The sequence below is a fragment of the Tachypleus tridentatus genome, unplaced genomic scaffold (assembly GCF_004210375.1).
Source record: "Tachypleus tridentatus isolate NWPU-2018 unplaced genomic scaffold, ASM421037v1 tig00003717_pilon, whole genome shotgun sequence".
NCBI lineage: Eukaryota > Metazoa > Arthropoda > Merostomata > Xiphosura > Limulidae > Tachypleus > Tachypleus tridentatus.
The window spans coordinates 1-17,195 of record NW_027467814.1 but is presented as its reverse complement, the minus strand read 5'-3'; the positions used below and the strand labels follow the sequence as shown (position 1 = coordinate 17,195).

At 35.7% G+C, this 17,195-nt stretch overlaps 1 protein-coding gene across 1 annotated transcript in view; it reads right to left on the bottom strand.

Annotated features, from left to right (window-relative positions):
* The window catches only part of LOC143243686 (uncharacterized), a 35,406-nt gene extending 33,498 nt beyond the window's left edge, over nucleotides 1-1,908 (bottom strand). The window contains exon 1 of the mRNA XM_076487325.1: nucleotides 1,753-1,908. Coding sequence (XP_076343440.1) covers nucleotides 1,753-1,908 — 156 coding nt within the window. The remainder of the gene's footprint in view (nucleotides 1-1,752) is intronic.
* Nucleotides 1,909-17,195: the final 15,287 nt, after the last annotated feature.

The following is a 17,195-nucleotide window of genomic DNA, read 5'->3' as shown; positions in this document are numbered from 1 at the left end:
CCTGACCTTTCGAAGTAATATTTAGTTCTAGGAATCTACCAGAAGTATAGCATTTCTAGCAGCTGTCACACAAGTGGGTTTGTGTATATATACATAAAGAGAGAGAGACATTTACATGTCTTTTTCCTGTTTACACGATCCAAATGTTGACATACATCATGAAAAATTGACTAGAGTAACTTGAGTGACATTAAAGAGAGTATTGACATATCTACAGAATAAAAGGAAATTCTAGCGTTTCGTTACAATTTTTCCAGCCACTATGGTTAACCTTAGTACATTAAATTAACCACAAAACTATTTACAAATAAATCATATATTTCGAAAACATTATAACAAAAAATTTCTAACTCTAACTTTCAAACGTAATATTTCAAAATCTAACTCAGCTGTTTGAATCTTACTTCAGTAACTTTTGGCTTAGTATCATAAATTTCTCATAGAATCTATATAATTATAAAAATATGTCATAAGAGTGAGGCTGTGAGCCTGAAGTTTGCACTAAAAGTATTTCAATATGATAGATAATTCTTTTGTTCAAACTAGCAGGCGCTCCGAAATATTAACCTCCATGATAATTGATATTTTAACTTCGTATATACATAAAACACTTCTAATTAATAACAAACTATTAGATTTCAATCCAAAGTATTAGATAACCAGATGTTGTTTACCACTTTTGAGGTTACAAGGTTTTCTATGAACAGACTGTGTTAATAGCATAAGTTTATCAGCTTTTGATTTGTCATAATGGTTTGGTTTGTTTTCTTGTTTGTTTGGAATTTCACGCAAAGCTACACGAGAGCTATCTGCGCTAGCCGTCCCTAATTTAGCAGTGTAAGACTAAATGGAAGGCAGCTAGTCATCACCACCCACCGCCAACATTTGGGCTACTCTTTTACGAAAGAATAGTACGATTGGCCGTCACATTATAACGTCCCCACGGCTGAAAGGGTGAACATGTTTGGTGCGACGGGAAATCGAACCCGCGGACCCTCAGATTACGAGTCGAGTGCCTTATCCACCTGGCCATGCCGGGGCCTATGTCATAATGGTTCACTAAACAATCATTGTGTTTAAGTTTGTTTTATTTATTTGTTTACATCTTTTTAAGAGCCACAGAAACATTTTCAGTCAAGAAAACACCAACAGGTAGGAAATATAAGAGTAGCTCTGAAACTATTCTAACAAGGTTCTTATAGATGAAAATATGCATAGGTTATGAGAGTATATATTTATAAGATTTCAGAAATAACAACGTAGAGTCAGTGCAAAAGGAGACAAAGGTTACGAATCCTCGAACTGACATCAGTATTTTCTCAAACATTTTCCGCACCCTGTGGCTCAGTGGTAAGTCAGTGGGTTCCGATAACCATAACAGACAAAGCATAAATAATCGTTCGTGTGGCTTTGCGCTTAACAACACACCAAACAACAAAACTAACTGAAAAATTAATGCTGAAACATAATAAACACATTAATATTAATTTCAGATCAGCACAAACTACCTAGTTATATCTAAAATCAACCTGATAATGAATATAGTTGGAGATTATACTTATTCTAACTTCTTACTTATAAAGATTACGTTGTTTTATTTCATCAGTTGCTAATGCTATGCTCTGCCATTAACTCAGTAATATCTCACAAGGTTCGAAAATCGACACGAGTCACGTGTACACAAGTTTCTATAACGACAAATTTATCTGTTTCGTACCTCGAGCAGCCAGAGAATGAAACTGGTATTCAAACCATTCTGCAAGAAGACAAACCAGTGAAGTCATCTGACGCAGCGTCAGTGGATTTCTCTGCAATGTAATTGTTCAAACGGGCGCTAGGAAAATGCAGTTGTCGAATTCTAGATTGATTATAGAAAGGCTGCAGGAGAAAGTAGTGTGATTCGAACATGACATCGTTACGACTAACAACGATAAATACACCGGTCGTTAGATAGAACATGACTGGAAGTGTATTGTAATGATATAGTGAGTCTCCAAAATAACTTTAATGTAACGTACTCAACTTTTGTACAAGTTTAATTTCGTAAGTGTATTAATGTTACGGGCTAAAAGTTTAAAATTCGGGATGACGAGAAAACCGTTTGAAGTAAAAATATGTTCTCAAGATGGCTGGTATTTATTTTGTTTAAACTTTTAATACACACACCAGCCGTCTTGAGAACACATTTTAGAATTGTCATTTGATCCATATAGCTAATTGCGTTTTTTTATGATTGTAAAAGACACTGTTCTTTATTATGTAATTAAATCTCGAACATCAGAGTCTAATGGATGTTGCACTGATAAAAATGTCTGTGTTCAAAATTTATGTTATCAGTAAGTGCAATCGTTTATTGAGATAAACGATAATAATAATAATCGTTTATTAAATCAAAAATGGATATGTGCCAAGTCAAAACACATATCAAACAAACATTAAAATGTGAAGTTTAAACAGCATCGATAATTTATTGTACTTATCTGCTGTGTCACAGTCAACGTATTTTAAGCAAATGACTTGTTTTTGAAGGTACACAATTTTCTTTTCTTTCTTTGATTTTTGCAGTAAACCCTGAGGTCTGTTTTGTAATTGATAACCAAGTGAAAGATATATATATATATATCCAAGATTCGGCTTCAGTTTTGAATAATCTAATTTAATAATGTAATAATCAATGTTTAATAATCTAAGATATTTATAGTTTATTTTAGTATAAATAAAATACTTTTATTGAAATTGGTTTACTTCACTGCATCACTGAATGTGACTTTCCCTTTGTAAACATTTGAAAACAAAATCCACATGTTAGGCTCAAATTTCGCAAAATTTTGTTGTTTTGCCCGATTTCTTTGTGCCTTACAACAAGCGAGACATGAAGCCTCAACGGGATAAACTTAGAAGTTAGTAAATTCACATTTTACGTGTTTATTTGTAGTTAAGTATTTAGTTATCGAAACAGGAATTCTAGAGTTGTATGTTTGCAGACATACCGCTGTGTTATGGGGGAGGCACATTTTAAGTGCAACATACTTTTAACAGCCATAATTTTTTTACTGAAGTAAATACGGTTCTGGCTGCTCAATTTTATTAGAGTAGTTGTTTAAAAGATCAACTATAATCAGTTAAACTATACACGTTAAATGTTTGGGAAAATTCTTACTTTTCCCTGTTTCAATGAGTGGTTAAGTGTACTTATAACAAGTTTTGAAGACTTTTTTTGTTTCAAGTTGGTATCCCCTGGATGTCTTACATATTAGCTCAATGTTGTTTCAATCATGCAGATGCAGTCTTTGCATTTGACTTTCAGAATAAATTCTAAGTCATTTTAATGAAATGTTAACCAATTTGGTATTTTTTACATAATTAGCTCTTTACTTGTTACCAGAGATAAAATCTTATTTCCATCTAGATGTGTTGTGTTTGACTCAAAATAATCATATAGTTTAAACATTAGTTTCGTATTTGATCTTAAGGTCATTTTCAAGGTCATAATAATGAATATATTACCAAAATAATCAGTTTTTTTTTACAATCATTTTGACGTTTTATATGATGGCACACTTGCATCTTGTTTCCATTATTGTTTGCATTGCATCTGTATTATATTTACATTGTATCATTCCACCATTGTTCCCATTTTAAAGCATGTGACAAATGTTTTGTTCTGCGTTTTTAGGTTCTGATATGAAAATAGATCGCAGAGTTTAATAAACCAACATCACTTGAACTCAGACTGGAAGAAGATGAAACTTCCCACTGTATCATTTCTCGAGAGGACAGCAAGGAACCTTTTTGACCTTCTTCATCAGAATTTAGAAAGACTAGACTACTGAATGTTGCCAAATAAAGATAAAAACTTAAAGATGTAGATTCGGCTCATATTACTAATCATACAACTAGACTTTCTGAAAGTCAACTTGTGGCAAAGGGTCTTTTCAACTGGCATAAACCTTGCTACTACAAATTCACAGCTGAAAACAAGCTGTAACAGCTGAGAAGGCAATTTTTATCAAAGCATCAAACTGATGTTTACACTACTTGATTATATTGACTCAAATACAACACATTTATATGCACCACAACATTTTTTTACCTCTGACAATTAGTAAAAGAGTTAAGTTTATAAAAATACAATATTACTTAATATTTCATAAATTGACCTTTAAGTTCAAAAGCAAAGACGGTATTTCCTCTTATTCAAAACCTTGGGTCATGTAGAAGACAACTGTGAGAGATAAGAACTTGTAATAAGAAATGACGCCAAAAGAGTATTGCAGTATTTTGGCCAGTCGAAGATATTGTAAACGCATTTACTGGTGGATATGTGTAATTTCTTTCCTTATTAGGAAACAGGAGGATAATACGTGAATTAAGTATGACGGCTGATGTAAAGTAACTGTTTTCAGACAGTTATTTTTTCTTAAAATGTTTATATATTTTTTCAGAGAAAAGTAAAAAATGTTCTAAGTTTATTTGCTACTAGATGGCACTATTTCGTAAAACAAACCCATTGAGAATAAGCCAATAAAATATAATTAATATTAAAAATTAAGTTAATACGTGACTTTTAACCGTACCAAATATCAACTGACATCTCTGCCTTCTCGTATAACGTCGATATACGAAATATGTATCGATGCTAGGGTTCAATGTTGTAGCCTTGTGAGCTTTCATCACTGCTGATACAAGTAATGTTTTGATTTATTACTAGAGACATGATAGCGCCATCTAGGCCGTCAGACTTTGGTTCCACTCGTTTTCTGTATACTTGGGAGCGTTCGTTTTTTATTCTTGTATTTCTTAATGAACTCTACTTCTCAAAGGAAGACTATGTTTCAGAACCATCACCATGATAAATTCATTTCATACACATATGAATATTAATATAAAATGACTTAGTTCAAGATATAGTTCAAAGTCGTTAGGTCTCTTCAGGCTTTGGAGTTCATCGTACTAGAGTACTCTACTGGATTAATCGTATCATAACGTTACAAAAGACGTTTATCTGTACTGAAACAACATTATCATACGTTTGAGTACAGCAGTGGCGATGGTTTGATTCGTGATAATCGAGACTACGGGTTAACTACAGGAATTTCGCACAAAGCTACTCGAGGGCTATCTGTGCTAGCCGTCCCTAATTTAGTTGTGTAAGACTAGAGGGAAGGCAGCTAGTCATCACCACCCACCGCCAACTCTTGGGCTACTCTTTTACCAACGAATAGTGGGATTGACCTAACATTATAACGCTCCCACGGCTGAAAGGGCGAGCATGTTTGGCGCGACCGGGATGCGAACCCACGACCCTCAGATTACGAGTCGCACGCCTTAACACGCTTGGCCATGCCGGGCCGTATTTGTCGAAAGAAAAGCTATTAAATGATATGCAAAAGCTATGTCTCACAATCAGACTTTCTATAATTTTTTTGTTCAAAGTTAATGTGAAGGAAGCGGTAAGAAGAAGAAAGATCTGTATTTTCGGCAACACCCTCCGCCCCTAAGTTTGGTTTGTTTGTTGTTATTTTAATTTTGCACAAAGCCGCATGAGGGCTACTTGTACTAATCCCAACTAACTTAACTGTGAAGACCCCAGAGAGAAGGCAGCTAAACAGCAGTTAAACTTGTTAGAAAAGTGCGTACGATTCAGTTATTTCTCTATATATTAGCAACACGCTTTAGTTCATGTAAAACCAAGCATCGTTATCTCAATACACAACAAATGAAACCCTCATGAGCAGCTTGCATAGCACAAATTATAGCATAGATATCTTGTTATAAATAAATACATTTTTAATGTTTTTAATTTTCAAGCAAATTAATTAATATTTCTTCTAAGTTAAAAAAAAAATGGGTTCGAATTTGGACGTAAGTGATATACAAGTCGTACTTTCAAGGCTTATAATAAAATAAACTAAATACAAAATAAATATGCTTTTGTTTACAACTGTAACAGCACTGTGGATAGCTATCTCATTCAGTCCAGGATGTTCTCTGGTGTCACTAAAGCAAATGATTCAACAAAGATGCTTATTTAGATATTTGGATGATGTGTCATTTGCACTTTACTAGCTTCTTAGCCACATTCATCATCTTTTACCCTGATGGGACTACACTATATTTCCATTCATTTAGACAATATATATCATTTATCAGCAGATGTGGACCGTTATGACCTCGCGTCTTCTATTCCCACAAAATCCACACGTACGCAATATTTTGGCAAAATGAGAGTAAAACATGAATAATGTGACTAATAAAGTGTAACTGTCATCTCTCTTTTGTGGCAAATTACACACCAACCAAATCTCTCTAAACAAGCATTTTTGTTGAATACTTTATTTTAATGACACCAGGGAGCATCCTAGACTAAACTAAGTGCTTCTTAAATGTAAATCAGCTGAATAACAAGTATTTATAAACTGGCATTGCCCTTGACTCGTAATCTGAGGGTCACGTATTCGAATCTCCTTCACACCTAACATGCTCGACCTTTTAGCCGTGGGGGCGTTATAATGTTACAGTCAGTCCCACTATTTGTTAGCAAAAGAGTAGCCTAAGAGCTGATGGTAGGTGGTAATGAATTGTTGCCTTCCCTCTAGTCTTGAACTGCTAAATTAGTGACGGGTAGTACAGATAGCCCTCGTGTAGCTTTGCGCGAAATTAGAGAAAAGTAAACAAGCATAAATTACTCATATTACCTGCATGACTTGTTAGTGTATGTAGCAGTATGTCGCTCCCAAGTGACACAGTGGTATGTCTGTGGGCTTATACCACTAGAAACCAGGTTTTGATACTCGTGTTGGGCAGTAGCTTTGTACATAACAATAAAACAAACCAAAAAGCAGTATGTAAATAAATAACTAACAGAGACGTGCGTGCATTATAACGACTATTATGTACAAATAATAAAATATTAAACAAACAAATTATTTTTAGATTATCTCAGCGACTAATAATAGACATTTTTAAAAGTTTAATTTTGCTCATCGATAAATTATATGGACAATATTAAAACATTTATACCACTTAATAACCACTTCGTATTTATCTCTCGTTGTGTAAGCAGAGCTAAATGATTAACCATTCCTACTAAATATCCAACTTCTGTCCTACCCACAGCTTAAAGTCCGGAGAATAATTTTTGGGAATTGGACGAATTCAAACCCAGCTCATTAGATTCGGAGTCCAAAGCGCGCCCGAAAGAGAGGAATGGTTTGGTTTGTTTTAAATTTCGCGCAAAGCTACACGAGAGCTAATTTAGCAGTGTAAGGCTAGAGGGAAGTCAGCTAGTCATCACCACCCACCGACAACTCTTGGGCTACTCTTTTAACAACAAATAGTGGGATTGACCACACATTATAAATTCCCCACGACTGAAAGGGCGAACATGTTTGATGTGACGGGGATTTGAATCCACGACCCTCAGATTACGAGTCAAGTACCTTAACCACTCTTTTTATTAGCTATTTTTTCTGTACCAGCAATACTAAGCGTGGGGTGCACTTATATTTTATTCGAATTTATTACATCTTAGAAACTCTACCAGTCCATCTTCAAATTGAAATTATTTTAGGCAGAATAAGAGTGAGTTATTCTATGACACCTAGCGGGTTCAAGTATATCATTCACTAGTTGGTTTTCCACTTCCTGACTCGAAACCCTAATTATTTCTCAAATCAGTCAAGAGATAGCAGAGCTATGAGCTAAAAATGTGTACTTGAAAAAAAACTCAACTCAAAGGTTTTTGTATGAGCAGCTGGGCCGGGGCTAAAACACAGAATATTAAATAGTACAAATAAAGCACAGAAGGTAGAATTCAATCTAAGAAACTTAGACAAAAATATTATTTATTTTTTTCATTCAACGCACACCTGTAAAGTGAGCTATCTACACTGTGACAACTGCAGGAATCGAAACCCAAACTTAAGTGATGTAAGATCTAAGACTTATCGATGGAAGAACAGATATGAAAGATGGCTAAAAGAGAAGCTAAAAGTTAGAACACGTAATTGAGAACGTAGAAGAAAACGTGAATGTGCAAAGGTATAGGATAAGAGATTAAACGTGTTAAATGTGGTTACATATATACGTGTATGCGTTGAGATGAAAACACTGAAGAAAGAACTTTACACTTTTGCCACAACGCATGTAAACATAAGAGTAATTTCTCACAAATGATATTTCTGGATGTAAGCTTAAATTTTGTGTTATCTTTGTCAGTCCTTTTTGTTTTGTTTTGTTTTAATTTCGCGCAAAGCTACACGAGGGCTATCTGAGCTAGTCGTCCGTAATTTAGTAGTGTAAGACTAGAGGGAAGGCAGCTAGTCATCAACGCCCACCGCCAACTCTTGGGCTACTCTTTCAAGAATGAATAGTACGATTGGCTGTCGCATTATAACGCCTTTACGGATGAAAGGACAAGCATGTTTGGTGTAACGGGGATTCGAACCTCAGATTACGAGTCGAGCGTCTTAACCACCTGGTCATGCCGGGCCTTGTCAGTCGTTAATGTATAAGATAAGCGTTTTTCGTTATGTTGCAAGCAAACGACATAGCACTGTACAGACGAACAGCTGCTCGAAATGTTTAACGTCTTCAACAAATTAATAAAAAGCTGGTTTTGCACGTGTTTAATTAGAAAGAAATTGTTTGTGTTTAGATGTCTTGTACACCCACAAAAACATGCGAAAACCTTGAGCTCAAGAGTCTACCAACTAATGATGTCTGTCTACAATGTACAGTGTATTTCTTTACACAATCATTTATTTTTTGTTACATTATAAGACATTTAAAGTATTATTTATGTTTCGAAGTTTGAGCTTATAGAGCAGCTTTATACCAAACCAAAACAGTACTTAGGTATCTAAATTTCTGAGATCGTAATTTTTCATTGATATATTTGTTTCTCTCAAGCTGCTTTAATAAAGATCTATTTTTATAGTTAAAGTGTACATATAATGAAACATATGACAATTAATCTCAGCCTTGAGACTCATATTACACTCAGCCAGCCCTAATTAACCACTATAATAACTGGCTTGTCGTCTGCCGATTTCAAACCGCTTCATTCTGTCTTACTTTGTGCTATTGTGGCAAATTTACTGTAGAGTTAGCGATAGTAAAACCTTGCAGGCAGAAAAATCGTAATAGAGATATACAACGCAGGGAATTTTCCCTTTAGATTTGCCTTTCTGAGAAATCTTATATAATAACACTACAAATGTGAATCTCATAACAATTATTGTTGCATTCTTTAATGTTTTTTTAAACTAATTTTATTTCTGAATATTCATATTCCTTGCTTACCTTTGGTAAATATGACAATTAGATATTGCAGTATGAAATTACATAACTTTTTTATGTGAAAGTTAAAAAACGGATTTCATCGAGTTTTATTAACTTCTTTATTAACTTTAAATACCCCCTCTAGTAGAGCGGGAAGTCTACGGATTTACAACACTAAAATCAGGGACTCGATTCCCCTCAATGGGCTCAGTAAATAGCTCGATGTGGCTTTGCTATGAGAAAACACACATTATATTTAAAACTTCCACGGCTCGTCTCTTTCAGTATAAGAAATACTAAATAATAAAAAAATGCTAAATTTTGAAATTATTTAAAAAAAATAAACTGAGTAAAACACAGAAAAATAATTTTAAAAAGCTGTATGCGTTTAAAACATCATGACAGTTCTTATTGTTTATTTATTTATTTTAGTAAAAATAATTTTAAAAAGCTGTATGCGTTTAAAACATCATGACAGTTCTTATTGTTTATTTATTTAGTTTAGTTTTGTTCACCTGCACTTCTGCCAGTAAATAACTTTGTTTTTGTCCATGGTGCTTGGAAAAATCTCAACCAAACATGATAGGGTGCATTGATCAAGTGCATGTCATAGGGTAATTACTGTTCGATCCAACAAATATATGTTACAAATATATGTTTGTTTAGTTAATGAATCCACAGTCTTGAATCAGTTTTTATTTCTGTACTATTTTAGTTTTTCTTGGAAAATTTGGAATCCTTTCGTTAAAAGTATCAAACATTCACAAAAAGCCCCTCGATGACTTAACTTCAGGCTTACAGGCTTATAACGCTAACAGTCAACTTTCAATCCCTGTTTTGGGCACGGCAAAGATAGCTCATTGAGCAATGTTGTGTTTTAATATCAAACATACAAACGCAAGATATAAACAAAAGCAGAAAAGCATTACCACGTGTTTTAAAGTATGTACAGAAAACATGCTATTTCTCACCGGTGATGGTTGTGTCCACTGATACGCATGATGTATTGGCACATATTTTACTGAAAATATTTGAGTTTGAATCTAGTCACGTGACGCAGCTGTTACGTATAGAAAATAATTTAAGTAAGTAGGGTTTAAAATGTTTATGATAACTAAGCATTCATCTCTTTTCCTCAAAGTCAGCATTCTGCACATTTTCTGATGTTTTAACAGTGTGACAATTCGTATATCATGAACTACTTTTGAAATGCTTTAACATTTATTATCAATCGTATAAATAACAGATGAAATAATTAGTATGTGTTTTATTGCATATTGTATTAAAATATGTGAATTCTGAAAATATACCTTAACTTACTGCTTGTTTTCTCTATTAAACGGCCTGGCATGGCCAAGCGCGTAAGGCGTGCGACTCGTAATCCGAGGGTCGCGGGTTCGCGCCCGCGTCGCGTTAAACATGCTCGCCCTCTCAGCTGTGGGGGTGTATAATGTGACGGTCAATCCCACTATTCGTTGGTTAAAGAGTAGCCCAAGAGTTGGCGGTTGGTGGTGATGACTAGCTGCCTTCCCTCTAGTCTTACACTGCTAAATTAGGGACGGCTAGCACAGATAGCCCTTGAGTAGCTTTGTGCGAAATAACAAAAACAAACAAACAAACTCTATTAACTTTAACTGTGGGGTTTACTCTAATAATTGTTGTTTTCGTAATTTTGAAAACAGCTGTTGATTCCTAGATATGATTTGAACTTTGGGAATGTTTAACTTACGAGCTTTCTTGAAATTCAATTCCACACTGATTATTTTGTTAATTGCACCAGGTGTTGTTCTCAATTTCATCACAACATTATTTAGCGTTGGAAAATTTTCTTTCCATAGTAGTCTTCCATTTGCGAAAGAGCAGGTTTTTCCGAATTAGGTCGTAGTGTGGTTTGAGAACCAGTTAATACATCGTATATTGTGTTGGAACGAGGTCGTAGTGTGGTTTGAGAACCAGTTAATACATCGTATATTGTGTTGGAACGAGGTCGTAGTGTGGTTTGAGAACCAGTTAATACATCGTATATTGTGTTGGAACTAAGTCGTAGTGTGGTTTGAGAACCAGTTAATTCATCGTATATTGTGTTGGAACTAGGTCGTAGTGTGGTTTGAGAACCAGTTAATTCATCGTATATTGTGTTGGAACTAGGTCGTAGTGTGGTTTGAGAACCAGTTAATTCATCGTATATTGTGTGGGAACTGGGTCGTAGTGTGGTTTGAGAACCAGTTAATTCATCGTATATTGTGTTGGAACTAGGTCGTAGTGTGGTTTGAGAATCAGTTAATTCATCGTATATTGTGTGGGAACTAGGTCGTAGTGTGGTTTGAGAACCAGTTAATACATCGTATATTGTGTTGGAACTAGGTCGTAGTGTGGTTTGAGAATCAGTTAATTCATCGTATATTGTGTTGGAACTAGGTCGTAGTGTGGTTTGAGAACCAGTTAATACATCGTATATTGTGTTGGAACTAGGTCGTAGTGTGGTTTGAGAACCAGTTAATACATCGTATATTGTGTTGGAACTAGGTCGTAGTGTGGTTTGAGAACCAGTTAATACATCGTATATTGTGTTGGAACTAGGTCGTAGTGTGGTTTGAGAACCAGTTAATACATCGTATATTGTGTTGGAACGAGGTCGTAGTGTGGTTTGAGAACCAGTTAATTCATCGTATATTGTGTTGTGCAAAATTTTCTAATTCTCTGTAGGAGACTGAAGATTCTCTTTTTCAAAACGTTATTTTGTTCTCGATGGTTATTAAGAAAGCTTACATTAGAATATCCTTCCTTTGAAAGAACTGTTAGCTCCAAATATAAACCATCGGTAGAAGTATTCAACTGTTCAATGGTTAGGATTTCACTAAGTATATCTTTCCTGGAACCACAGCTTGCTTTTTCGGCCATATAACATAGCTATACGAAAATCATTCTTTTAAAGTGCCTGGCATGGCCAAGCGCGTAAGGCGTGCGACTCGTAATCCGAGGATCGCGGGTTCGCGCCCGCGTCACGCTAAACATGCTCGCCCTCCCAGCCGTGGGGGCGTATAATGTGATGGTCAATCCCACTATTCGTTGGTAAAAGAGTAGCCCAAGAGTTGGCGGTGAGTGGTGATGATGAGCTGCCTAACTGCTAAATTAGGGACGGCTAGCACAGATAGCCCTCGAGTAACTTTGTGCGAAATTCCAAAACAAAACAATTCTTCTAAAGCGCAATTAATATCTTCTGCATGTTAAGAAATGATCATAGAACAAAAGATCGCAAAATAATAAAATGATACGACATGTAGATACTGTCTTTCTATTGTGAGTAAGAAACGCAAAATACAGTTGCGTGAAATGTGCAAACTATATTGTACGAAACATTTTAGTACTTAGTTTGCTAAATAACACAGACTCATCGCTCAAACCTGTGACGTTGTTTTAGTTTTGATATCTTAGGCAAGTTGCCAGGTGTCACTAAACTTTATTTTCGAAGTTCACGCTTAACAACTGTGAATATTCATCAAGATAACATTGAAGTAAATATAACATTTGCTTGGTATTGTCTTTAAAATAGTCAGTTTGAACATTTTTTTTCCAATAACATAGATAGAATTTTAATGAAAAATGCTCAAGTGGTATTGAATGGGATTACTTGGAGTCAATAAATGGTTAACGTGGTCTAAATAAACACAGAAATATATATATATATAATGCTTCACTGATAAGCGTCTCATGTCACTGACTTAATAGAGTACAATGTACGTTGAAAAATTTCCTTTAAAATTTTATTGTTTTAAAATGGCAAATAAAACGCTTTTAAAATTATACTTCCTTATGTGTTTTATTTATTTATTTACAATACCTCTAATATAGAACATTTTAAAATAATATAGTCTTTAAAAAGAAGATAATAATTGTTTAGTTGAAGAACATTACAGAACAAAGTCAGCCAACACAAAATCGAACAAAATCCACAATCGAAATATGTATTACCAAGTTTATCAGAATAGGGAGTTAAAGCATGGAAGATGTTACAAGTATTTTATTGCCGATATATCAGAATGTTTGTTTTCTTCACAATTTTTTATTATGTAAAGATGTTCCTCTAGTGTTTTAAATTTTAACTTTTATTCACTTAAAATATCATTTTGTAACGAATTCATATTAAGGACTTTAATTACTTTTTAAAAGTTTTGTTTGTTTAGAATTAAGTCAAAAGCTACCCAACAGGTTATATGTGCTATGCCAACCAGGGGTATCGAAACACGGATTATAACCCTCTAAATCCGCAAACATACTGCTGTGCTACTGGGGAGATACTTTAGATAAGATCTGACATTATTTGAAGTTAAAATTTGTTTCAATGCTTCGCGCATCTTGAGGTTTTCAATTGGTTAGACGGATTACGTTCTTGAATGGCCCGGAATGGCCAGGTGGTTAAGGCACTCGACTCGTAATCTGAGGGTCGTTGGAATCCACGTCACATCAAACATGTTCGCCATTTCAGTGGTGGGGCTTTATAATGTTACGGGCAACCTACTATTCGCTGGTAAAAGAGTAGCCCAAGAGTTGGAGGTGGGTGGTGATGGCTAGCTGCTTTCCTCTAGTCTTACACAAATAAATTAGGGACGGCTAGCGCAGATAGCCCTCGTGTAGCTTTGAGCAAAATCAAAAACAAAGAAACGTTCTTGAACAAAACATTTTCAGAACATCAAACACCACGCGAGGTAATCCAAGGTTGAAGCTTTCTACAGAGTGTCACAGTAAACACCACTAATGTTATATTTTACAGAAGGCACTATAGCCGCGCAGGATAAAACTAAAAGTGTGTTGTTGACAGAGAAGTTATATCACGTAAATACATTTGACGTAAGTACAGAGGCACGACTTAAAGTTACATAGTCAGTATCATAATTCTATTATTTTTACCACTGAACTGTCAACCAACATAAATACAGTTCTTTACACATAATTTCCACAATATAGAACATCCTTAAGTAAAAAACAATATCATTAATATATGAACTGATACTGGTACTTCAAAATCATGAGGTACATCGATTTCTTTGTTTGTTTTGTTTTGTTTCGTTTTGAATTTTGCACAGCTGTTACGAGGGATATTTGCGCTAATCATCCCTAATTTAAGCAGTGTAAAACTAGAGGGAGGCAGCTAGTCATCACCACCCACCGCCAACTCTTGGGTCGCTCTTTTACCAACAAATTGTGGGATTGATCGTCACATTATAACGCCCCCACGGCTGATAGGGCGAGCGTGTTTGATGTGACAGGATTCGAACCCCTGACCCTCGGAATACGAGTCGAGTGCCTTAACCTCCTGGCCATGCCAAGCCTTCTTTGTTTGAAGCTAGGCACAAAGCTGTACAGTGGGCTATCTCTGCTCTGCCCACCACGAGAAACAAACCCCTTTTCCTAGCGGTGTGAATGTGAATGAGATACCGCTGCACAACGTGAGTGAGGTTGGGTGGGAGGTGGATTTGTCTAAAAATACGGTATGTGTTCAGATACCAGGAGAAAACTGTTAATTATTAAAGAGAGTGTTTATTTGTCAGACAGGAAAAAGCAGACAAAGAAAAACATGTTTTCATAAATATACACATACAATACATGACCGCTATTATGTGGACACCTTTTCTAATTAGTAGGTTCGGCTATTTCAGTCACACCCATTGCTAACACGCACATAAAATCAACCATACAGCCATGCAATCTCCACAGACAAACATTGGTAGTAGAATAGGTGGTACTGAAGAGCTCATTAACTTTCAACATGGGACTGTCAAATGATGCTACCTTTCCAACATGTCAGTTCGTCATGTTTCTGCCCTGCTAGATTTTGCCCTGGTCAAATATCAAAGCTATTATTGTTAGGTGTAAACTTCCAGGAGCAAAAAACAGCTCAGCCACGAAACGGTAGGCCAGAAAAGCTCACAGAATGGGACCGCCGAGTGCTGAAGCTCGTAGCGTGTAAAAATTGTCTGTCCACAGTCACAACACTCACTACCGAGTTCCAAACTGCCTCTGGAAGCAACGTCATCGCAAGAACTGTTCGTCGAGAGCTTCATGAAATGGATTTCCATGGTCGAGCAGCCGCACAAGTCTAAGATCAGCATGTGCAATGCCAAGCGTCGGCTGGAGTGGTGTAAAGCACATAGCCATTGACTCTGGAGCAGTGGAAGCGCGTTCTCTGAGTGATGATGAATCACGCTTCACTCATCTGGCAGTCTGACGGACGAATCAGGGTTTGACGGATGACAGGAGAACGCTGCCTACCTGAATGCATAGTAGAAACTGTAAAGTTTTGTGGAGGAGGAATAATAGTCTGGGGCTGATTTTCATGGTTTGGGCTAGGTTCTTTAGTTCCAGTGAAAGGAAATCTTAATACTATAGCATACAATAACATTCTAGAGAATTTTGTGCTCCAACGTTGTGGCAACAGTTTGGGAAAAACTTTTTTTTTGTTTCAACATGATAATGTTCCCGTGTACAAAGCGAGGTCCATAAAGCCATAGTTTGACGAGGTTGATGTAAAAGAACTTGACTGGCCTGTACAGAGACCTGACTTCAACCCCATCAAGCACCTTTGGGATGAATTGAAACCCCGACTGCAAGCCAGGCCTTATCGCTCGAAATCAGTGCCCGACATCACTAATGCTCTTGTGACTAAATTGGAACGAATCCCCGCAGCCATGTTCCGAAATCTAGTGAAAAGCCATCCCAGAAGAGTGAAGGCTGTTATAGCAGCAAAAGAGACCAACCTATATTAATGACCATGGATTTGGAATGAGATATTCAACAAGCACATATAGTGATAGTCGAGTGTCTGTGACACTTTACTGTATAGTGTACATATACAACACGTACACCAATACGCCGCCATCCTTCAATAGGTGTGATAGTCGAGTGTCTGCATACTTTTAGCCGTATAGTGTATATATACAACACGTAATAACCAATACACGCCGCCATCCTTCAACAAAATCTCAATATTACTAATTTTTTAATATTCACTAAGACGTAAAGTTCTTTATGTTAAATTGTTTATCGACAACTACATCAATGTTTTAGTTTCGTTTCATGACTTTCGTGAGCTATAATTCAAGACTGACAAAATCCTCAAAAATAACAGAAGAGTGAAGATAGAAGGGGTGGAGTTTTAGGTTTCTTATGTCTTTATTTCTTAAAGTAACAGACATAAGAAATATTGTAACGTACTATTTTGCAAAACGATAATCATTTAAATACATACGGTCAAACTTTTTAACCCATATACACTGTAATATGAATTCATGCCATATTTCTCCTCGTGACGTTCTTCAAAATTCTGACAACGTTAAGAAAACACATTTACTAAATAAAACATCGTTCATTTAACGAAGTATATAATTAAGGTCATTATGTTACACCTTAATTTTTTTTATATATCTACTCTCGTTGCAACACATTTACTATATACATTTTTCTCTTCTGGTAAACAGTTGCTTTACGTAACTTTAACTGTAATTATGTCCTCAAGATTGTTATACGAATTATCGTCTCTTCTTTAGTAATGACGAGATCTATTTTTGTTTTCTGTTGTTGAAGTATTCATTTAGACATGATTCTTCCTACTACTATCTTCTTTCTAAGCGGTGTCCTCCAGTAGCATAGCGGTATGTCTACAGACTTACGATGCTAGGAAACCGGATTACCCTTGGTGAGAGGAACACAAACAGCCCATTGTTTAGCTTTGTGCTTAACTTCAAACAACTAAATAAACTTTTATGGAAACTAGTGTTCACACGTTAGTGGTAAACTACGTTAGCTGTTCTCTCTTCATAAATCTCACAACGTCATTCTAGTCCACAAACATCCTGTGTTTAGTTTCTCTTGTTTGCTTTTCAACCATAATTGTGGTAATACAGAACAGAAAT